General features: G+C 46.1%; 1 protein-coding gene across 4 annotated transcripts in view; it reads left to right on the plus strand.

Moving 5' to 3' along the window:
* Window positions 1–24,684, plus strand: part of LOC115456823 (NADPH--cytochrome P450 reductase) — a 260,347-nt gene that overhangs the window by 172,874 nt on the left and 62,789 nt on the right. For all 4 annotated transcript variants that reach the window (XM_030186142.1, XM_030186140.1, XM_030186143.1 and 1 more), the window contains one exon: window positions 12,920–13,101. In XM_030186142.1, coding sequence (XP_030042002.1) covers window positions 12,920–13,101 — 182 coding nt within the window. The remainder of the gene's footprint in view (window positions 1–12,919; window positions 13,102–24,684) is intronic.

Consider the following 24,684-nt stretch of genomic DNA (forward strand, 5'->3'; position numbering starts at 1 on the left):
GCTCCGCCACCCAATTTCAGCTAAGCTTCTGAGGATCCATTCCTGCTGCACAGGATTCCTTTATGCATATCCCACGCATGTTTGAATTCTGTTACCGTTTTCATCTCCACCACCTCCCGCGGGAGGGCATTCCAAGCATCCACCACCCTCTCCATGAAAAAATACTTCCTGACATCTTTTTTAAGTCTGCCCCCCTTCAATCTCATTTCATGTCCTCTTGTTCTACCGCTTTCCCATCTCCGGAAAAGATTTTTTTGCGGATTAATACCTTTCAAGTATCATATCACCCCTGTTCCTCCTTTCCTCCAGGATATACATGTTCAGGTCAGCAAGTCTTTGGTCAGTTTAGAGGGATTAGTAGGTGGTGGGTTTAGATATAGAATAATCAAGTTCTAAGGAGGATTCTTATTGTAAGTTTTTTTCAAACAAGTGTGTTTTCAGTAATTTCCTGAAGTTTAAGTTACGTATTATTTTTATAGTGTTTGGTAGTTTGTTCCATGCTTTTGTGCAGAGGTATGTGAAGGTAGATGCATGTATTGATTTGTATTTGTCCTCTACAATTAGGGTAGTGGAGGTTCAGGAAGGTACGCAACGAACTGTTGATGTTTCTGCCGGTAGGTCAGTTAGGTCTGACATGTATGAAGGAGCTTCTCCATGGATGATTTTATGGGTCAAGGTGCAAACTTTGAAAGCAATACGATCTTTAGTGGAAAGCCAATGCCAACTTTTCTCTAAGGGGTTTGGCGCGCTCATATTTCGCCTTAACAAACATGAGTCTAGCTGCGGTATTCTGTGCAGTCTGAAGTTTCTTAATAGTTTTTTCCTTGCATCCTACGAAAATGGCGTTACAATAATCCAGGTGGCTTAATACCAATGATTGCACCAGCTTACAAAATACTTCCCTTGGGGAAAAAAGGTTTCACTCTTTTCAGCTTCCACATTGCAAAAAACATTTTCTTTGTCACATTGTTCACATGGTTATCAAGGGTGAGATTTCGATCAATAGTAACTCCTAGGAGTTTCAAGTTGTTTGCAACAGGGAGAGTGTGGGGTGGTGTGTTTATATTAGAGTAATTAGTCTTATTAAACTGCGATGATAAGATAAGACATTGGGTTTTTTCTGCGTTGAGTTTTAGTAGGAAGGCATCCGCCCATGAGTTAATAATTTGGAAACTGGTATGAATGTTATCTGTGATTTCTGATATGCTGCTCTAAATGGAATGTATATTGTGACATCGTCCGCGTAAATATAAGGATTTAGGCCCTGATTGGATAATAATTTGGCTAATGGTAACATCATTAAATTAAAAAGAACTGGTGAAAGCGATGAGCCTTGAGGTACTCCACATCCAGGTCTCCATGGTGAGGATAGAGTCTACTTGGATGTTACTTGATAAGATCTTACAGTTAGGAATTTGTGGAACCAATTCAATACGTTTCCACCTAGTCCAATGTATTTGAGGATGTTTAATAGAACACTGTGGTTAACCATGTCAAACGCACTAGACATGTCGAATTGAAGGAGCAGAACGTTATTGCCAGCTGCGATAATTTGTTTGAATTTAGTTAGAAGTGTAATAAGAACTGTTTCAGTGCTGTGATTGGCACGAAATCCGGATTGGGATACATGTAATATTGAGAATATACTCAAGTAATCATTAAGTTGCTTAGTAACTAGGCTTTCCATCATTTGACTACGAGAGGGAATGGATGCAACTGGACGATAGTTATGTCATTTAGTTTTTTCTTTTGATCTTGGGGATTGGAGTAAGTAATATATATCTTTATCATCAGGAAAGTAACCATGTTGGAACATGCGGTTTAAATAGGTGGTAAGATCGGTGAAGAAACGTCGAGGAGCAAATTTTATAAGATGGCTAGGGCAAATATCCAATTTACAATGTGATTTAGTAAATCTGTAGATTGTTTGGGTGACTGTATCCTCAGTAAGGGAGTTGAAGTTATCCTATTCGGTCAGCAGGATATTCGTCGGTAGTTGGGTCTAAGTAATCCATGAAAGTTTCGTAATTAGAGGAGTTGGTTGATAGGGTGGATCTTAATTTGATGATTTTTTGATTAAAGTGGCTAGATCATTCGCTGATGGGCTTTGAGTTGACTAAAGTGACCGGTGTAACATCTAGTAGATTATGGACAGTTTGGTAATTTATGTAAATCATTGTAATTTGGTCCAATTTTGGATTTGTAGAATGACCTTTTAGTCTGTCTGATGGCATATTTGTATTTCCTTAGCATTAATTTCCATGCAGAGAACGTTAGTTTATTTTTCATTTTGTTCCATGCGCGTTCAAGTCTTCTTGTTTGAGTTTTTAGTTTTTTCAGTTCATCGCTGAACCAGGGGAGTGACTTCTTTGTCTTCGAGATGTTTTTATTTGTAATGGTGCTATTGCATCCAGTATGTGTTTACATCTGTTGTCCCAATTTAAAAGGTATTGATTGGTCCACCTTAACTGATTCCAATCATTCGCATAGAACTGTTGCCAGAAAAGTACCAGATTGATTTGACCCCTTGTGGTGAAAGTTTGTCGTTCCTGCTTCTAGATTAGATTTTTTATACTCATGCCTAGATATATTAATTTAAAGTGGTCCTGACCATGGTATTTCAGACCAATTTGTGTCTGTTATTGTGAAGGTGTGGTCTGAAGAGAATTGTAGTGAAAAGGTCTAATGTAGGGCCTTAAACATGTGGTGGCTTGAGTGTTAATCCAATTAAATTCCATAATTGAAGAATTCCCTGAATTCTTGTATGTTCTTAGTATTGAAGTCTTCAAGATGTAAATTGATGTCTCCCAGTATGAGGCGGTTAGAGTTGGACACGCAAGCATTCGAGATGAAATCCATGAAATAAGACTGACATTCATGCCAGATTCTTGGTGGTCTATAAAATAAGATGATATTTAGATGCTCAGACAAGGAAGGATGTTCAGTCCTAACTGAGGCAATTTCTAGCTTTGGTGTCATGGAATCAGAAATAGTTGTTTTCGTTAATTGTGATTTATGAATTATTGCAATGCCTCCTCCTCTTTTTCCAATTCGAGGCCACTGAGTAATTTTATAGTTTGGAGGGCAAAGATCTAGTAATATCGGGTCATTAAAATTATGGATCCATGTTTCATTTATGATCAGTAGGTCTAGATTGTCATCTTGATCCAATCTGCTAATATTGTTGCCTTGTTGATGGCCGATCTTGCATTGTATAACCTATTTGGATTATTTGATAGGGGTCCAGTCAGATCAGGGACAAGGTTGATTTTCCTTAGTTGTCTATTGATTAGTAGCGAAACTTTATTACGCTCATTTTTTTCATTATTTCGGTGGTGTTGAGGTGAAGAATGAATTCCATTTTTTTTTGTTGCTATTGTTATTATGGCAAAGAGCATTTTGCTTAGAAGGCCGGTGAGATCTGTGGATAGTAGGATGCTGTTATTTCTAGTGATGAGAGGTCACATATGATAAATTAGGGTAAGTAAGTAAATGAGAAGAATAATTTAGTGGAATTCATCTTGATATTACAACTCTGGAGTACAAGACTATTTAGAAGTTAAGCCTGTAGCATATTTTAAAGTATGTGTTTTTTATATTTTAATTTGATGTTTTATTTAATTTCATAATTCAATCGTTTATTGTAACCCCTGACGCAGCCCTTGGTGGCGAAACACTGCCTGTGTCGGGCAATTTGTTTACATGCGGTAATCTTCAATAAAATCTTTCTGATGTTATATTGAGCTGCTGGCTTCTTTTCCATATTGGATTTTGCAGATCGTTGCCTTGTTTTTTTGGAGCCTGTAGCAGGAGGGCAGGGTTGTATGCTACCTATCTCCAGAAGGATCACTGTGATCGCTTGCTCAAAGGATTAGATGGAGGATAGTGAGAAAATAAAATTAAGGAAAACTATAATTGTTGTGAGTGCTGCATAGAACGTCATAGTCAGGACATGTGATTTAAGCTGGAAGAGTAAGAGCTACTAAAGCAGAAACTCCTTATCCCAGATCAGACCTTAACTGTATGTGACCCTTGTTGGATATCTTCTCCAAGGACAAGGCAGACCCAGTGTATCCTCACTATATGTAACGTTATCGGCAAAGCCCAGTGCAGACGTTACCCAAGCGCTTAGCTTTAAGAAAAGGTCTGGCAGTGTCTCACTTTGCAAGTGTCTTTCCGCCCATGCGTGAGTACGGGGTACCTAGGACTTCTTTTCTGCAGAGCTGTGGAGACGCATGTTCGCGGTCTCTCTTGGTGCGAGTACTTTGAAACTGAATGCCTTCCTGTGTGCATTTACCACACAGTTTGAGTTGTTTTCCTCAGTATTTCCCTTGTTTTAATTTCCTAATTATTTTTTTAGGTTTTTCTTTGGTCCTTCATTTTTTTTTTTTTTTTGCATCTTGTTAGGGACAGGGGAAAATGGGACTTGATATACTTCCTTTCTGGAGGTTTTGCAACTACATTCAAAGCGGTTTACATACCAAGGGCAAAGGAGGGTTAAGGTGACTTGCCCAGAGGTCACAAGGAGCTGCAGTGGGGATCAAAGGTCCACTGGCACTAACCACTAGGCTACTCCTCCACTCTCATTTCAGTCTTATTCCCTTTTTTTATGACCTTCAAAAATTAAGGAATTAAATTTGGCCCCTATTCCAAATAAATTTCCTGGAAGACAATAAGTTGCAAGATCCCAGACAACATGGTTTTACCAAAGGGAAATCGTGCCAAACGAATCTCATTGAATTCTTTGACTGGGTGACCGGAGAATTGAATCTTGGACACGCTATGGACGTAATCTACTTAGATTTCAGCAAAGCTTTTGACACGGTTCCCCACAGGAGGCTCTTAAATAAACTTGATGGGCTGAAAATAGGACCCGATGTGGTAAACTGGATTAGGAACTGGTTGATGGACAGACGCCAGAGGGTGGTGGTAAATGGAATTCGCTCGGAGGAGGGAAAGGTGAGTAGTGGAGTGCCTCAGGGATCGGTGCTGGGGCCGATTCTGTTCAGTATATTTGTGAGTGACATTGCTGAAGGGTTAGAATGTAAAGTTTGCCTTTTTGTGGATGATACTAAAATTTGTAACAGAGTGGACACCCGAGAGGGAGTGGAAAACATGAAAAAGGACCTACGGAAGCTTGAAGAATGGTCTAAGGTTTGGCAATTAAAATTCAATGCGAAGAAATGCAAAGTGATGCACTTAGGGTGTAGAAATCCACGGGAGACGTATGTGTTAAGCAGGGAGAGTCTGATATGTACAGATGGGGAGAGGGATCTTGGGGTGATAGTAGCTGTGGATCTGAAGGCGACGAAACAGTGTGACAAGGCGGTGGCTGTAGCTAGAAGGTTGTTAGGATGTATAGAGAGAGGTGTGACCAGCAGAAGAAAGGGGTGTTGATGCCCCTGTACAAGTCGTTGGTGAAGCCCCACCTGGAGTATTGTGTTCAGTTTGGAGGCCGTATCTTGCTAAGGAGGTAAAAGGAATTGAAGCGGTGCAAAGAAAAGGTACGAAAATGGTATGGGTATTTGCGATACAGAAAGACGTATGAGAAGAGACTTGCGCATCTGAACATGTAAACCCTGGAGGAGAGGAGAAACAGGGGTGATATGATATAGACGTTCAAATATTTGAAAGGTATAAATTCGCAAATGAACTTTTTCCGGAGACGGGAAGTGGTAAACGGAGGACATGAAATGAGATTGAACGGGAGGCAGACTCAAGAAAAATGTCAGGAAGTATTTTTTTCACGGAGCGAGTGGTGGATGCTTGGATTGCCCTCCCACGGGAGGTGGTGGAGATGAAAACGGTAACGGAATTCAAAAATGCGCGGGATAAATATAAAGGAATCCTGTTCAAAAGGAAGGGCTCCTCAGAAGCTTAGCGGAGATTGGGTGGCAGAGCCGGTGGGGGAGGTGGGGGCTGGTGGTTGGGAGGTGGGCCTTGTTCTGGGCAGACTTCTAAGGTCTGTGCCCTGAAAATGGCAGAAACAAATCAAGGTCAGGTACATAAGTACCGCCATACTGGGAAAAGACCAAGGGTCCATCAAGCCCAGCATCCTGTCTCCGACAGCGGCTAATCCAGGCTTCAAGAACCCGCAACCCCCCCCCCCCCCCCCCCCCCCCCCCCCCCCAAAAAAAAAAAAAAAAAAACAACCCAAAACTTAATTCTTAATAATGTTCAATGGACTTTTCACTCAGGAAGTTGTCCAAACCCCCTTTAAATTCCGTAAGGCCAGCTGCTGTCACTACATTTTCTGGCAACGAGTTCGAGTCTAACTACACGCTGAGTAAAGAAAAACTTTCTCCTATTTGTTTTAAATCTACCATATTCTAGCTTCATCTTGTGTCCCCTGGTTTTGTTGTTTGAAAGTGTAAACAAACGCTTCACATCTGTCCGCTCCAATCCGCTCATTATCTTGTAGACTTCTATCATATCACCCCTCAGCCACCTTTTCTCCAAGCTGAAGAGCCCTAACCTTCTCAGCCTTTCCTCATAGGGAAGTTGTTCCATTCCCTTTATCATTTTCGTCGCCCTTCTCTGCACCTTCTCTATACACATAAAGTAGCACATATGAATTTAAATTGTTGGGCAGACTAGATGGACCGTGCAGGTTTTTTTCTGCCGTCATCTACTATGTTACTTGTGGCGCTAAGTGTTGAGCCCTCCAAACCCCCCCAACACCCACTGTACCCACATACAAGTGCCCCCCTTCACCCATAGGGCTATGGTAATGGAGTAGGAGGTGTGGGGAGTGGGTTTGGGGGGGATTTGGGGGGCTCAGCACCCAAGGTAAGGGAGCTATGCACCTGGGAGCTTTTTTTGTATTTTGTAAACATTTTTAGAAGTGCCCCCTAGGGGTGCCCTGGCATGTGAGGGGGACCAGTGCATTACAAATGCTGGCTCCTCCCACGACCAAATGCCTTGGATTTTGCCGGGTTTGAGATGGCCGGCATTTTTTTTCCATTATCGCTGAAAAACAAAACTGGCCAGCTCAAACCCGGCAAACTCTGACATTTGGCCGGGCTAAACCGTATTATCGGAAAAAAAGATGGCCGGACCATCTTTTTCGATAATACGGTTCCGGCCAGCTGTTGCGGCCGCTGCCAAAATAGATTGCCGGCGATCTGTTTCGCTGGAGACGTTCGATTATGCCCCTCCACGTATCTCCTTTTAAATGCAGATTCCTGCAGCATAGTCCCACCCTGGTTAAGGATGGACCAGGCTTTTGGAATAGGCTCCCTCTTCCCCAGAATGTTTCCCATTTCCTAACAAATCTACAGCCCTCTTCCCTGCACCATCGTCTCATCCATGCATTGAGACCCCGGAGCTCTGCCTGTCTCTTGAGCTCTGCGCGTGGAACGGGTAGCAGTTCAGAAGATGCTACCCTTGAGGTTCTAGATTTGAGCTTTTTACCTAAGAGACTAAATTTGTCTTCCAGAACCTCTCTCCCACATTTTCCTATGTCATTGGTTACCCACATGTACCAAGACAGCCGGCTCCTCCCCAGCACTATCTCAAATCCTATCCTTCGCACCAGGCAGGCAAGTGACCAGGTGATTCTCATGTCCACCAGCCGCCCAGCTATCTACATGCCTAATAATCGAATCACCAACTACAGCAGCTGTCCTAACCCTTCCCACCTTGGCAGTAGCTCTTGGAGACACATTCTCAGTGCGATAGGATAATTGCATTCACTGGTGGTGCTGGTCCTGTCTACAGGATTACTTCGTCTCATCAGGGTGGTGGTCTCCTTTTAGAAGGCCTCCCTCCCTCCAAGGCAGCACAGAGCAGCATAGGTGGGACTTCTCTACAACGCCCTATAGGCGTTCTCTATGTACCTCTCTGTCGCCCTCAGCTCCTCCAAGTCTGCTACTGTAGCCTCAAGAGAACGGACTCGTTCTCTGAGAGCTACAAGCTCTTTGTATCGAGCACACACATGACATTTCACCAAATGGGAGATCATCATACATGTGACACTCAATGCAAAAGACTGGATAGCACCCTTCTCGCTTCTGGACTACTGTCTACATCTTAATATTATAGTCATTTAATTAAAACTTTTTAATGTACTAGGGATATCAGACGACTATAATGATCCTTTTGACTGGTGTAAATTGTAATTTATTTAAGGTTTGCTTTTTAGAAACTATAATTAAAACTCTAATGAGAATTGAACATTCCCCTCTTGTTGTCTTAATTAGAATAATTGACTATAAATGAGTTGAGCTAGGGGGTGGGTGGGAATGAGGACTGAACTGGTCCCTTCTGTGCCTTTTAGAGACTATCTGTTAATGCTATGGCAGAAACTTCAAGTTCTAAAACTATGGGGAAAAGGGTATGGAGACTAGCTAATAAAGTTTGCTTGCCTTTTTTATGTTTTAATTCTGTTTATCAATATCCTACACTCCCTCTTTTAAACCCTAATCTTTAAGTTACCAAGGTCAGAATAAAATGTCACTTACTCACAGAGATGCCCTCTTCTCTCAGAATTTGACTATACCTCAGAGCCACAGAAATCCATAATAGCCATCAATGCAAAAGATGTAGCAGAATCAAGTGCCTTTAAACAGTTCAGCTTCCTTCATAAGAAAATCACAATGTGGCAGCATATGCCAGCATGATGATACGAATATTCTTGTTGATGAGCCAAGTATGAACAGTGTGAAGGGCTTTATATCCTGCCACCACACCTGCGGAATAATCAGGAAAGATTCGCACTTGTTGACCCTCATATTGTAGATTGGACTTTTTTGTAGACAGTCATAATTGCCATCTTATGAACTGAATTCATCAATTTAGCTATCACCACATGTAGCCACCTCCCAGATTCATCTTTGCAGCCTAGTCTATGCATGTTCCACTCTCAGCGCGCCAAGATGTATTGGCTGTGAAAATTCTCAAACCAGCCAAGCTTCAAAAAAATCTGCAAATTCAGCATCCAACAATGATTCAGGGAAACTAATAAATCTCAAATTATCTCTTCGAGATCGATTCTCCAAGTCCTCGATTTGGTTCACATTGCACCAACTTTTTGGAGGACAACAGTAGGCTGAGCCTGGGCCCGATCCAGAGCTTCTCCCATCTCCAATGCATGCTGCTCCAGATCTTTCACTTTAACTCCAAGCTCTGCTAAAACTTTATCAACGAACTCAACTGGGAAGCAAGGTTGATCAAATCAAACATCCAGCGTGTTTGCCACCACCTTTGTCAGCATGAAATGTGGCATCACTAACAGTGAATGGGGCCAACTCGGCCTCCGCCTCTCTGGGATCAGTTGTTTTCTCTTTATCCTTGTTGTTAGTCTTAGTTGCTATATCAGTATTAACTTGTTTCATCATAAACTTGTCCATAAAGCATCCACAGCCACAAAATAGTAAGTAAAATGTCTTTATCAGCAAAATGAACGGCACAAGAATAAAAATGAGTAGCAGGAAGAGGGCGAGACAGAGCCAAGCATCCTGTGCCTCTCAGCTCATCACGTGACCATCTTCAGTAGTTTAATAGTATGTTAAACATAAACCTTGCAAACATTTTTGTACCTGGAGCAATGGAGAGAGAAGTGACTTGCCCAAGTGCCACAAGGAGCTGCAGTGAGAATCAAACCCAGATTGCAAGGATCAAAGCACGCTGCACTAACCATTATTTATTTATTGTTTGTTTGTTTGTTACATTTGTACCCCACCTTTCCCCACCTATTTGCAGGCTCAATGTGGCTTACATAGTACTGTGAGGCGTTAGCCACCTCCGGTGATGAAACAAATACAAAGTGATATAATGAAACACTATGATCACCCATATAACTAACTCCCTTCTCTACGATTCCCTAATGTGTCTGTAACACATTTATCTTATTGGAAATTACAAGTTTTTGGTTTCCTTTTGTTGTTGGGTTCAATCTACACCTCTTCACTGGGGCTCCCTGATCTCTTCTCATGGTTTCCAATACCATCTTTAATGCTGACGACACCCAGCTTTATCTCTCCACACCAGACACTCACTGCGGAAACCCCAGGCCAAAGTATCGGGCCTGCTGCTTATCCGACATTGCTGCCTGGATATCCAGCCGCCAACTGAAACTGAACATGGCCAAGACCGAGCTTATTGTCTTCCCACCCAAAACCCACTTCTTCTCTCCCTCCACTCTCTATCTCAGGTTGATAACACCCTCATCGTCCCCGTCTATCTGCCCGCAACCTCGGAGTCATCTTCGACTCCTCCCTCTCTTTCTCTGCGCATATCCAGAAACTGAACATGGCCAAGACCTATCGCTTCTTCCTCTACAACATTAGCAAAATTCGCCCTTTCCTCTCTGAGCACACCACCCGAACTCTCATCCAATCTCTCATTACCTCTCGCCTTGACTACTGCAACCTTCTCCTTACTGGCCTCCCACTTAGCCATCTATCCCCCCTTCAGTCCGTTCAGAACTCTGCTGCACGTCTTATCTTATGCCTGGACCGATATACTCATATCATCCCTCTACTCAAGTCACTTCACTGGCTTCTGATCAGGTACCGCATACAGTTCAAGCTTCTCCTACTAACCTTCAAATGCACTTGATCTACAGCCCCTCCCTACCTCTCTACCCTCATCTCCCCTTACGTTCCTACCCGCAACCTCTGCTCTCAAGACAAATCCCTCCTTTCAGTACCCTTCTCCCCCACCGCCAACTCCAGGCTTTGCCCTTTCTGCCTTCGCCTCACCCCATGTCGGCATAAACTCCCTGAGCCATACGCCAGGCCCCTCCCTGCCCATCTTCAAATCCTTGCTCAAAGCCCACCTCTTCAATGCTCCCTTCGGCACGTAACCTCCTTACCTCTACTCAGGAAGTCTAGACTGCCACAACTTGACATTTTGTCCTTTAGATTGTAAGCTCCTTGAGCAGGGACTGTCCTTCTTTGTTAAATTGTACAGTGCTTGCATACCCTGGTAGCACTCTAGAAATGTTTAGTAGTATTAGTCGTTCAGGCATTTAAGTTGGGTCAGTAGGGTATACCTTTTCGAACAGGTTGGTCTTTAGTGATTTCCAGAAGTTGAGGTGGTCGTACGTTGTTTTTTACAGCTTTTGGTAGTGCATTCCAGAGTTGCGTGCTTATATAGGAGAAGTTGGATCCATAAATTGATTTGTACTTGAGTCCTTGGTAGCTAGAGTGGTGAAGATTTAAGTATGTTTGTGATGATTTGGTTGAGTTTCTGATTGGCAGGTCTGTGAGGTCAATCATATATCCTGGGACGTCGCCATAGATAATTTTGTGGACCAGAGTGCAGATTTTGATTGGGAGCCAATGTAGTTTTCCTCGCAGGGGTTTGGCGCTTTCAAATCGCGATTTTCCAAATATAAGCCTGGCTGCTGTGTTTTGAGCGGTCTGTAGCTTCTTTATGAGTTGCTCTTTGCATCTCGCATAAATTCCGTTGCAGTAGTCGGCATGGCTTAGTACCATTGATTGTATCGGGCTGCCCTCGGGAAGAATGGTTTCACACGTTTGTTTCCACATTGAGTGGAACATTTTCTTGATTGTAGAGTTAATTTGGTTCTTAAGTGTAAGGTTCCTGTCAATTGTGACGCCGAGGATTTTTAGGTTATCTGAGATAGGGAGGGTGTAATCTGGGGTGATTAAGTTTGTGGGTATGTTCGTATTGTATTGGGAAGAGAGGATGAGGCAGTGTGTTTTTTCTGTATTGAGTTTTAGTTGGAATGCATTTGCCACTCCTGTAGCTCTCTGGTTCTGATGGTTCCTCATTTTTCTGTGTTAGTTCCTGCAGCCCATGCAGTACATCTCATCCCACTTTTGAACTCTTCAGCTGCATTTGCCATGTGGCTGTTCCCTCACCAGCAGGGTTAGCATACAACTTCTGCACCAAGTGTGTTATGGTGTAATCACAAGCACTGATCTTCTGAGGGCTCAAGAATTGTGACAGAAAGCCAGTTCAAACATTGGAAGACACTAGAGCGTAGAGTTCAATGCTTCTTAAACCTACATGTTTTTAAGCCATTATTTGCATAGGGATGATTTTGTGATAAACACTGTTTTGTTTATTAATTAGTATTGACTGTCCTGTTTAACATTGCCCCCTGGCATAAAGTATCTTGGTACACTGTGTCCTAGTGCTTCAAGCACCAGACTGTAATTCAAGAGATGCACAGAGACATGAGTTCAACTCCCATCTGCTCCTGGGCAGGCCATTTTTTGTCCTTGAGCTTTAAATAGAGACCTAGGCAAGGCATTGGTCTTTATAAAAAAAAAATTAAGTGGGAAAAACTTTTCATGAATGTAACCTCCAAAGACATTTTTGTGCATAAAACAGCGTTTTACTTGTGAAAATGTGCTACTGTAACATTAGCCACATTCAATGCGGGTAAAATTACATATAAGGGCTCATTGTCAAAGCACGTAGGCTTACAAAGTTCCATAGGTTCCTATGTAACTTTTTAAGTCTACGTGCTTTGAAAATAAGCCTCATAGTGGTCAACGTGTAACATCTCCCATGTTGTTTAAAGGCATTCTCACAGGTGGAATTAGGTCAGGGAAGGCAACAAAGCTTATTTTGGGCCAGTAAAATATCTGCAGAAAAAGTAGGCACTAATCTCTGTAGGTTCCCCCCCACCCCCCAGGGTGATAGCTTATCTTTGCCTGTCAACCTGTTTTTGTTTTATTGGAATGAACCCTGTGGGAAAACTCCCTGTGGAGTTTGTAGCAGTGATTGGAAGTTTGATTATTGCTATGATATGTGTGAATTTAATGTTAACATTTGCTAAACCACTTCTGTGTCATAGATTTCGCTTGAATACTTAATTTTCTACATGCTGCTGTTCCTATAAAAATTTTGACTTGAATGTTCAGTGATTTATTAGCATCTTTTCTGAACCTCCATATATATATATTTATTTATAGGGTTGTTTGTTTTTTTGTTTTTGCAGAGGAGTCTAACAAGAAGCATCCTTTCCCTTGCCCAACCTCATACCGCACAGCGCTCACCTACTATCTGGATATCAGTAACCCACCACGAACCAATGTCCTATACGAACTGGCACAGTATGCCACCGATCCCAAGGAGCAAGAGAACCTCCGCAAAATGGCCTCCTCTGCCACTGATGGCAAGGTAAGCCCCACAGGAATGAGCGGATCCAGTCCTTGAAGACCAGGAAGCGGGTGTTCGTGGGAGATCAAAATCTGCAAGATGTCTAAGCTCTATTGAAGTTGAAGACTCTGTATGTCATGGTGCCTTGTAGATGACATGTGTTTGCTTCCGGGGTCAAGCTTGCTGTTTGGCTGGTCAGCATTCTCAGCTGTTGGAGGAAAGAGATCTGCTATCAGTCAGTGGTGAAACTTGGTGGTCAGACTTAGGAACCACATTAGCTGGGTTCCAGAGGAATCCACAGTTTGTGCCTTCTAGCTGAAGGCTATTGCTGCTGTGGCTGGACTGAGTTGAGTAAGAAAAAAAAAACTAGGGGGAAAGTGCAGAGCAGTTATAATTTGAAGTTTCTTAGCAAGAGGCCACTTCCAGTTTTGAACTGGCCACCCTAAAGGAGCTAATGGAAACTCAAGCCAAAATTATTTTAGTTTTTGGTCTTTAGTGACCAGAGTTTAGTTGTCTTTGGACAAGATGTTGCCCAGGTAACGGTCCTAGCCAAGACTGAATTATCAGCTGAAAGGATGCACAGTTATCCAAATCTGGGTGAACTTTCAAAGGAGAAGCACACCCGTCTCTGATAATGTCTCTGATAATTTGTCTGTGGTGCCTGCATTATTTGCAGTTGTGAGGGTTTCTGAAACTTTCAGGTTTTCAGCCACCTTCCTGACCTTTGAAGTAGAGAATGACATGGGGACAAAATTTGTCCCCACCCCGTCTCCGTGGGTTTTGTCCCTGTCCCATCCCTGTGGGCTCTGTTCTCATCTGCAGAAGCCTCCAACACTTATCTCTATATATAAAAGGCAACCCCAACGTTCTAATGAAGCCTCACCGGAAACTTGAAGTGGGCAAGATATCTGGTTTGCCACAGACTGCCCCGCCGTCACGTCACAACGTGATGACAGTGAGGGTGGGCGAACGATGCGTCTCAAGCATGAGGCGCCAATGGCCCCATCCACCTCGCGGTCGCCGTCGCTCCCCCCTTCACTCGCCCCCCTCCGTCTGCCACCAGCCCGCCGCCCGGCCCCTCACAGCACCTCTCACCTCCGAGTGAAGGCGCTGCAGCACGCAACAGATGATCGTTTCCGTTCGGCCCTCCCTCCTTCCCTCCCTGTGTCCTGCCCTCACAGAATTTACTCAGACGAGGCCGGGACACGGAGGGAGGCCCGAAGGCAAACTATCAGCTGTTGCCTCGGCTGCAGCGCCTTCACACGGAGGTGAGAAGCGCTGTGAGGGGCTGACCCCCCCCCCCCAAGCAACACTGACCCCCCTGAAAGCCCCTGAACCCCCTCCAAGCCCCTGAACCCCCTCCAAGCCCCCACCGTCGCTGCACCTCCCACCCTGCCCCCTCCGACTCCTCCCAAGTACTACACAAAGAAAGCAAAAACAACAGAGCATGTTCACAGCTCCTCCCACCAGAAAGAAGAGGTGAGCCTATTTACTTCCCTGTAAGCAAGGAAGCCAATTTCGTTGATCTCTATTTCCACTCTCCCGCGTAGCCGTCATTGCTATACACTCAAAATAAAGCAAGCAAACGTACAAGCTGCTGCATCCAGGTTGTCCTCCTTTTATTATTGGTCCATCTGTACCAACTGTAAACCTGTTTCATTTGGACCCCCCTCCAAGCCCACAGCCACTCCCTCACAGTTCCCCATCCACTCCCCCCCCCCCCCCCCCAAACATTCACACACACACACACACACACACACACACACTCTCTCTCTCTAGCACAAAAAAAAAAAAACCCAACTGCTAGCCACCAAAAACACAACCTGAAGGATCCCTCACTTTCAAGCCATCACCACAGACCCCCACTTCAAAACTCCCTCACAGTTCACCATCCCCACCCCCCCCTCCCCTTAACATTCTCACTCACACACACCATCACACCCTCCCAACTAGCCAACCCTGCTCACCCTTCCCTTTCCCACCCCTCAAACAACATTCTGAAAACAAAAACACAATATCTATCACACACACAAAAACACTTCACTAATGACAACAAGCCACAACACGACCTGAAGGCGGTGGGCCACCGCAAGCAGGCAGCGGCCGACCACAGGACCGTGGAGAACACCTGCAAACTTATGCACAAAGTGGTGAGTTGCAGGGGAGTGGGGGAGGGGAGGGAGGACGGCCTGTAAATCGGACGACAGGAAAGGGGACTGTGGAACTCAGAGGGAAGAGAGGGTGGCGTGGGACTCTGAGAGGACAGAGGAACACAGCGACGGAGGGGGGGGGATAATCTTGCTAGCGCCTGTTTCATTTTATACAGAAATGGGCCTTTTTACTAGTGATATTATATTTAAATATTTTTATTAAAGTATAAACAGGAACAATATGTTGTGTATAAATTACAAATAGAAAACAATAATAACTATAGCGACTATAATGACCCTCCCACCACTACTACTACTCTCTACCCTTCCAACCCCAACAATAGCTGACTTCTACTACCCCAAGGAATCCTAATCCACACTGTTAAATTGTCCGGGGGTACAAAATACAACCTGTATGCCCTAAAGGGGAGAAAAATGCCCTATAAAGCACTGTTATGATTTTTTTAAATCTGTGTATGAATAGGAAGACATAAACAATCTGAGGATTCAGTCTAGCTCTTCTGTCTTCCACAGTCCCTCCTGCAATAGAAGATGTCTTCTTAGAACATCTTCTAAGAAGACATCTGCCTGGTAGCAGGATGTACAGGATCCCCCATGCAAATTTTGCTAGCTGTGGCCATCATTTTTGCCTGTTTTTCCAAAAAACATTGTCGTCTGTATAACAAACATAAATAACAGTCCAGTTCATCAACAGGCTTCAAAGTAGAGTGATACAGGGACAAAGTTTGTTCCTGTCTTCACGGGCTCTGTCCCCATACCAGCAGTTACTGAGGGTCCTCTACTCTGAAGTAGGGGTGGGGTGGGGGTAGTAATTTCATCTATGTGAAATGTCCTAAAAGGCACCTGTTTTATAAAGGCAATGTAGGTACCTGTGTACAATTATAAAGTAGGCTGTCTGAATCAGCCCAATAGTATGCACATTCTCTTTGCACAAATTTATTTTTATTTATTTGTTAAATTTGTATCCCACATTTTCCCACCTATTTGCAGGCTCATGTGGCTTACTAGTACCGTAAAGCGTTAGCCAAGTCCAGCAGAGAAACGAATACAGGTGATGTGGTCGAATAGGGTACATTAGAGTCAGGCACAAAGGGGTTTGAAGAGAGGGAAGATTATATAATGTCCAGTACGATCGTTGGTTAGGCTGTGTTGTAGAACATAGGCATTTATGTTGGGTCAGTAAGGTATGCTTTTTTGAACAGGTTGGTTTAGTGATTTCCTGACATTTAGATGGTCATAGATTGATTTGACAGCTTTTGGTAGTGCATTCCATAGTTGTGTGCTTATATAGGAGAAGCTGGATGCATAGGTTGTTTTGTATTTGAGACCTTTGCAGTTTGGGTAGTGGAGGTTTAGGTATGTTCGTGATGACCTGGTTTTGTTTCTGGTTGGTAGATCTATGAGGTCTGTCATGTATCCTGGGACATTGCCGTAGATAATTTTGTGGACCAGGGTGCAGATTTTGAAGGTAATACGCTCTTTAATATGTGCGCCAAAGAAATCATAAATGTGATACGTATACTCTATTCTCCAAGGACAAGCAGGCCTATCTATTATGAATGATGGGTAACACGATTCCGCATTGCCCAGCCTAGAACTTATGACGAACATTTAAGAGCTTTGTGAAGCACGAGCCACGCTCCACTGCGCATGTGCAAGTGCCTTCCCTCCTGGCGTGAAAGCACGATTACCACAGTTGGTTTTTCTACCATGGTGAAAGGTGGTCAGCATTTTGTTCTGCTCATCACAGCTCAGTCTGGAGTGGGTTTCGATGATTTTTGTGCACTTATTTTTGGCGTGCCCATGTTTCGGTTCCCTTTTCCTTTCTTTTGTTGTTTTTAGTCTTCCCCCCCCCCCGGCTTTATAAGTTTGCTTCATTTTGTCCACGTCATTGGGCCATTTTTAGACCTTGACTTCGACCTCTTTCTCCGGAGATTTTTTTTCTTTGGTGCCTTGCCCATTTTTGGCACCATCACATCGTTTGATTTGGTTGTGGAAGTTTTCCCTTCCATGTCCACGAAGTTCCCAGTGGCTTTAAATGCTGTACCCAGTACGGTCAGACCATTTCTGGCAAGGACACCCATTCTTCATGTCTTCAGTGCTTAGGACCCGACCATAGCCCTTCTAATTGTGTCCTCTGTCTTCAGATGAAGAAAAGGACCCAGATGGCCAGAGAAGTTCAACGGAAGCAGATTTTTGGAGCCTGGTCCGAATCCTCTGCTTCAATGTCAGAGGCTTTGGCACTGACGACAAGTGTTGCATTGGGAGCTTCGGTATGTATGGCTGGCAAACCTGTGGACACTAGGAGCAGCTGTATATTGAGTTGCTCTCCACCTGCCTTGATGCCGGCTGCTGTGCAGGGCCCCCAGGACTGTTCTGCATAAATCTGACCCCAAGGCAACATGAGGATTCGACAGTGGCACCAAGGAGTCTTGATGACCGAATTAGGGCAAAGGCCAGGAAGCATAGGCATCGACCCCCCTCGATACTTTGTGCTGGGAGCTCCAGGGTATTCAGGGACTCTGCACCCGAGAAGCGTCAGCACAAGGAGGACTACTCCCCCTCCACACAAGAGGTACATCCGTTTTCTGACTGCCAGGACCAGCCTCCTGTCTCAACCCCAGTAGTTATGCAGCCTGTCTCCGAGCTGATTCCCCTGATTTTCGATGAGTGCATCGGTATGTATGGCTGGCAAACCTGTGGACACTAGGAGCAGCTGTATATTGAGTTGCTCTCCACCTGCCTTGATGCCGGCTGCTGTGCAGGGCCCTCAGGACTGTTCTGCATAAAATCTGACCCCAAGGCAACATGAGGATTCGACAGTGGCACCAAGGAGTCTTGATGACCGAATTAGGGCAAAGGCCAGGAAGCATAGGCATCGACCCCCCTCGATACTTTGTGCTGGGAGCTCCAGGGTATTCAGGGACTCTGCACCTGTGAAGCGTCAGCACAAGGAGGACTACTCCCCCTCCACACAAGAGGTACATCCGTTTTCTGACTGCCAGGACCAGCCTCCTGTCTCAACCCCAGTAGTTATGCAGCCTGTCTTCGAGCTGATTCCCATGATTTTCGATGAGTGCATCCGGGCCTTGCTCCCTGAGCTACAGGCTGGCTTCATGCAAAGGACTACATGCTTTGCCACACTGTCCTCAAAGCCTCCAACTCCCCCCTTCACTTTCTTCCCATACTCTGACTGAGTACTTTCATGATAAGGTTCACAAGATTAAACTTGAATTCTCAACCAAGTCACCTTCCCTTAGTCCATTCTCTCAACCCTCCAACCCCTGCCTCCTTTTCTTCCTTTTCTGAAATCACTGAAGAGGAAACTGCACATCTTCTTTCCTTTTTGAAACTAACTACCTGTTCCTATTCCCACCCATCTACTTAGCATTATTTCTCCTACTGTCATCCCTTTTATTTGTCTTATCCTCAATCTTTCACTTTCCACTGCAAGTGTTCCTGATGCCTTCAAACATGCCGTAGTCACACCACTCCTTAAAAAAACTTACATTGGACCCTACCTGTCCTTCCAACTATAGCACCATCTCCCTCCTCCCTTTCCTATCCAAGATACTTGAACGTGCTGTGTTCACCGCTGTGGCCTTGACTTTCTTTCATCTCAAGCTATTGATCCACTTCAATCTGGCTTTCGCTTTCTTCATTCAACTCAAACAGCGCTTGCTAAGGTCTCCAATGACCTGTTCCTGGCCTGATCCAAAGGTCTCTATTCTATCTTCATCCTTCTCTATCTGCTGCTTTTAACACTGTTGATCGTAGCTTACTCCTTGATACGCTGTCCTCACTTGGATTTCAGGGCTCTATTTTTTCTTGATTTTCTTTTTATCTCTCCCACCATAGTTTTAGTGTATACTTTGGTGGATCCTCCTCCACTTCTACCTCTGGGATCTGTCCTGGGACCTCTTCTTTTCTCCATCTAAACTTCTTCCTTTGGTACTCTGATCTCATCCCATGGTTTTCAGTATAACCTTTACGCTGATGACTCCCAGATCTACCTCTCCACACCAGAAATCTCAGCAGGAATCCAGGCCAAAGTATCAGCCTGCCTGTCTGACATTGCTGCCTGGATGTCTCATCACCTTCTGAAAATAAACATGACCAAGACTGAGCTTCTTATCTTTCCCCCTAAACCAACCTCTCCTCTTCCCCCATTCTCTATTTCTGTGGGTAACACTCTCATCCTCCCTTTCTCATCAGCTCGTAACCTTGGGGTCATCTTTGACTCCTCTCTCTCCTTCTCTGCACATATGCCTCAGACCGCTAAAACCTGTTATTTCTTTATCTATAATATCACCAAAATTCGCCCTTTCCTTTCTGAGCAGACTACAAGAACCCTTATCCACACTCTTATCACCTCTTGCTTAGACTATTGCAACTTTCTGCTCACAGGTCTCCCACTAAGCCATCTCTATCCTCTGCAATCTGTTCAAAATTCTGCCGCACGACATATATTCCGCCAGTGTTGCTATGCTCATATTAGCCCTCTCCTCAAGTCACTTCACTGGCTTCATGTCCATTTCTGCATACAGTTCAAGATCCTCTTATTTACTTACAAGTGCATTCTCCGAGGACAAGCAGGCTGCTTGTTCTCACATGTGGGTCAGCGTCCACGGTGGCCCAGGAAAGGATATTTTTCCAGCAAAAATCCACAAAGCATTGAGACAGCTTCTGGAGCGCAGAACAGTTGCACCGCGCATGTGCGGCCATCTTCCCGTGTGGTGCATCCAGTGCCTTGGGCCCGACCATCGCCCAGACGCTTGTAAGTTGTGTCTGAGCTTGAAAAAGCGGACACAGGCATCGAGAAGAGCTCTTCGGGACTGTCTTTTTGGAGCTCCGACTGATTCCTCAGCGTCGACATCAGTACCGTGGTCATCGGCGTTGATATCGACATCGGGAGCGCAGGTAATGGCTGTCCGGACATCACCTCTAGCTGGGATTAGCGAGCCATCGAGTGGGTCTCCACCTGTCTCGAAGGCTCCTGCTGTGCATGCCCACCAGGACCAACCACTGTCGGACCCGACCCCGAGGAGGCGTGTGGATTCCACGTCCTCGTCGGTACCTAGGAGTACCGGTGACGTTGCCTTCGAGCAAAGGTGAAGGAAGCATCGTCATCGGTCTCCTTCGAGACACGGTACCGGGAGCTCCGGGGCGTAGAAGGATTCAGCCCGCCGATGAAGCGTCGACGCCGGGAGGGAGCGCTCACCCTCCATACAGGAGGTGTGATGCATCGATCTTCGGACGCCCGGTACCTTCTCCCAGGCCTCAACAGATTCTGACGCCGACTTCTGCACGGCACCACCAGCCTTCCTCGACAGCGACTCTAGACAAGCGCATCGAGCCATTCTTCCAGGCCTTCTGGAGGGGCTGCTGCATACATTCTGCCTGGTACTGAGGGGTGCTTGCACCCTGGGTACCGTTGATGGAAGCGGCAGCTGGCTCTGTGCCTGTGGTGCGGTCCCCGTGCCGGTACAGCTTGCGACATCTGGCCTCGGCTGACCAAGTCGACTCCCCGTCGACATCGATGGAGGGAGCTTCATGCCACCGGCAGGGAGTCGACTTCTCGGCCATCGCCATGGAGGACACGGTTCCTCGGCGTTGAGACGGGCCCGGTTTCGGACTGCAGTTAGAGAACTCTTGTCCGATACCAAGGAGGATGCCTTGTGGGATGAAGGGGAAAGATCCCAGGTATTTCTCTTCCGAGGAGTCTTGTGGTCTTCCATCTGATCCCACTCCACCTGAGAGGAAGCGTTCTCCACCGGAGAGCTCTCCTTCTTGTCATTTGTCCGGGAAATGTCTGTGGCTATTCCCTTCCTGTGGTATCTTGAGGATGAGCCCAGGACTGAGATCCTCGAGGCCCTTGACTATCCTTCGCCACCTAAGGAGTCGTCCACTGTCCCTTTGCATAATGTCCTTAAGAGGCGTTGCTTAGGAACTGGACAAAACCACTAAGTAATCTCACCATTCTCAAAAAAGCTGAGTCCCAATATCGGATTCACGGAGAACCTGAGTTGATGAAGTCGCAGTTACCTCACGACTCTATGGTTGTGGATTCCGCTGTCAAGAGAGCCAGGAGTTCTAGAGATTTTGCCTCGGCGCCCCCGGGACGAGAATCTAGAACCCTGGACTCTTTTGGGAAGTCCTCTATGCTCGTGTCCAAGATCCAATCATACCAGCTCTACACGAGCATCCACATGCGGAACAATGTAAAGCAACTGGCGGACTTGGTGGACAAGCCTTTTCAGGAGGTGGTCAGACAAGCTGAAGGCATGTCGTAAATTCCTGTCCAGGGGTGCTTTCGACTCTTTTGATGTGGCATCCAGATCCGCTGTCCAGCAGCGGCTTGGCGGATGTGCCTTGCCGGGGAGATAATATTTTGGCGAGAAAGTCGAGCAGGTGGTAGAGCAGCTCCACCAGGGGAGAAACAGCCCTGGACAACTCTTCCACCCGGGCGCCTTCAGCATCTACCTCTATAGGTAGATGTTTTTTCAAGGGAAGGAGGACTGCTCCCTATGCTTACAATAAGCGTAGGTTACAATCCATCTTCTCGACAGCCTTCTCAGGCTCAACTCCAGCGCGCTCGTTCTCGTCAAACAGCATGTGCCTAGACAGGCCCCTGCAGCTCCCCAGCAAAAGCAAGGGATGGGCTTTTGACTGGCTTCAGTTGAGCATAGCCGCTATAAAAGTGTCTGTGCCGGACGATCTGCTGGTCGAAGGGAGGTTAAAATTTTTTCACCAAAGGTGGCCTCTCATAACCTCCGATCGGTGGGTTCTTCAAATAGTCCGGCTAGGATACCCCCTCAGTTTGCTTTCCAGACCTCCAAATTGCCCACCGGGAGCTCAGTCTTTCAGCTTCCAGCACAGTCAGGTACTGCAGAGGAAACTCTCCGCCCTTCTCAGCGCCAATCTGGTCGAGCCCGTTCCACCAGGGCAAGAAGGGCTGGGATTCTATTCCAGGTACTTCCTTGTGCAAAAGAAAACAGGGGGGATGTGTCCCATCCTAGACCTAAGGGGCCTGAACAAATACCTGGTCCGAGAAAAATTCAGGATGGTTTCCCTGGGCACCCCTCTTCCCCATGATTCAGAAAAACGATTGGCTATGCTCTCTGGACTTAAAGGATGCTTATACACAGATCCCGATACTTCCAGCTCACAGGCAGTATCTTCGATTCCGTCTGGGAACACAGCACTTTCAGTATTGTGAGCTACCCTTTGGTCTCGCGTCTGCGCCCTGGTCTTTACCAAAATGCCTGGCAGTAGTTTGCAGGCGTCGCTACGCAGACTGGGAGTGCATGTGTTCCCTTATTTCGACAATTGGCTGGTGAAGAACACCTCAGAGGCAGGAACTCTGCAGTCCATGCAGATGACTCTCCAAGTCCTGGAGCTACTCGGGTTTGTTATAAATTACCCAAGTTCCCATCTCCTTCCAGTTCAACACTAGAATTCATAGGAGCTCTGCTGGATTCACAGACGGCTCGTGCCTATCTCCCCGAATCGAGAGCAGACAAACTTCTGTCTCTAGTTTCCATGGCAAGAGCGTCTCAGCAGATCAACAGCTCGGCAGATGTTGAGACTTCTAGGCCATATGGCCTCCACAGTGCATGTGACACCCATGGCCCACCTTCACATGAGATCTGCTCAATGGACCCTAGCTTCCCAGTGGTATCAAGCTGCAGGGAATCTAGAGGATGCAATCCAGCTGTCCACCGATTTCATAGTTCCCTTCAGTGGTGGATAATTCGATCCAATTTGACCTTTGGACGTCCCTTCCAATTCCTCAGCCACAAAAGTGCTGACAACGATGCATCTCTCCTGTGTGGGGAGCACTTGTAGATGAGCTGCACACTCAGGAGCTGGTCCCTACAGGAGTCCAGGTCTTCAGATCAATCTCTGGAGTTGCAAGCGGTCCTGGAACGCTCAAGGCTTTCAGAGATCGGCTGTCCAATCAAATTATCCAAATTAAGACAGACAACCTGGTTTGCCATGTACTACATCAACAGCAGGGGGGCACCGAATCTCGCCCCCTGTGTCGGGAGGCCAGTCCAGATGTGGCTTTGGGCTCACCATCATGGCATGCTTCTCCAAGCCACATATCTGGCAGGCATAAACAACAGTCTGGTCGACAGGTTGAGCAGGATAATGCAACCTCACGAGTGGTCGCTCAACTCGGGCGCGGTACGCAAAATCTTCCATGCATGGGGCACCCCATTGGTGGATCTTTTTGCCACTCAGTTCAATCACAAGGGTCCCTCATTTCGTTTCCAGACTTCAGGCCGCATGACAGGACTAGCGTCAAGATGGCTTTCTTCTTGTATTGGGAGAAGGGCCCTTCTGTATGCATATCTTCCCATACCTCTGGTGGGGGAAGACTTTGCTGAAACTCAAGCAAGATCGCGGAACCATGATTCTGATTGCGCCCTTTTGTTCGCGTCAGATTTGGTTCCCCTCTTCTTCTGGAGTTGTCCTCTGAAGAACCGTGGAGATTGGAGTGTTTTCCCACCCTCATTACTCAGAACGAGGGGGCGCTTCTGCCATCCCAGCCTCCAGTCTCTGGCTGTCACGGCCTGGATTGTGAGAGCGTAGAATTTGCCTCCTTGGGGTCTTTCTGAGGGTGTCTCTCGAGTCTTGCTTGCTTCCAGGAAAGATTCCACGAAGAGGTGCTACTCTTTTAAATGGAGGTTTGCCATCTGGTGTGACAGCAAGGCCCTAGATCCTCGCTGTTGTCCTACACAGACCCTGTGTCAGGTTCTCAGGTTCAGAGCCCCGCGGGGCTGGGCTCTGGAGCAAACGTGAGCCCTTGGGCTGCTGCCGAGGAGCGACAGCAGCCAGGCAAAACCCACCAACCAACACTGGGTAAGCACACCAGCAGGGACTGCAGGCACTGCCCAGCGAAACCGGAACACCTGGACTGGAATCCCCCGGACTGGAGGACACAGGACTGGAACACTGGACTGCAATCCCTCGGACTGGAACACACACCGGACCGGAACACACTGGACTGGAGCACACCAGACTGGAACACCCTGGACTGGTCCCCCGGACTGGAGGACACAGGACCGGAACACGGGACTGGAGCACACTGGACTGGTCCAACAGCTTCACCTGTACTTAGATACTAAGCCCCCCAAGAGTTGAGCTCCTGGGTTCGAGTAGCCGACAGGACTTACTGGATACCGGATGACATAGGGACCAGGACTGGAAACAGAAGTGCTCCTAACCCTAAACTGATCTACGTGCTCCCAAGCCCTAAACCAGCAGGAGTGTTCCTAACCGTAAACTGACAAAAGGACTTCCTAAGCCCTATACTAAACAGGAGCTCCTAAGCCCTGCTCAAGAAAGGGACTTCCTAAGCCCTAAACTAACAGAGCAGGGTATTAAATACAAAGCTAACACAGGTGCTACTAAGCACCAAGCTACA

Source organism: Microcaecilia unicolor, chromosome 13 (assembly GCF_901765095.1).
Source record: "Microcaecilia unicolor chromosome 13, aMicUni1.1, whole genome shotgun sequence".
In the NCBI taxonomy this organism is placed as follows: Eukaryota; Metazoa; Chordata; class Amphibia; order Gymnophiona; family Siphonopidae; genus Microcaecilia; species Microcaecilia unicolor.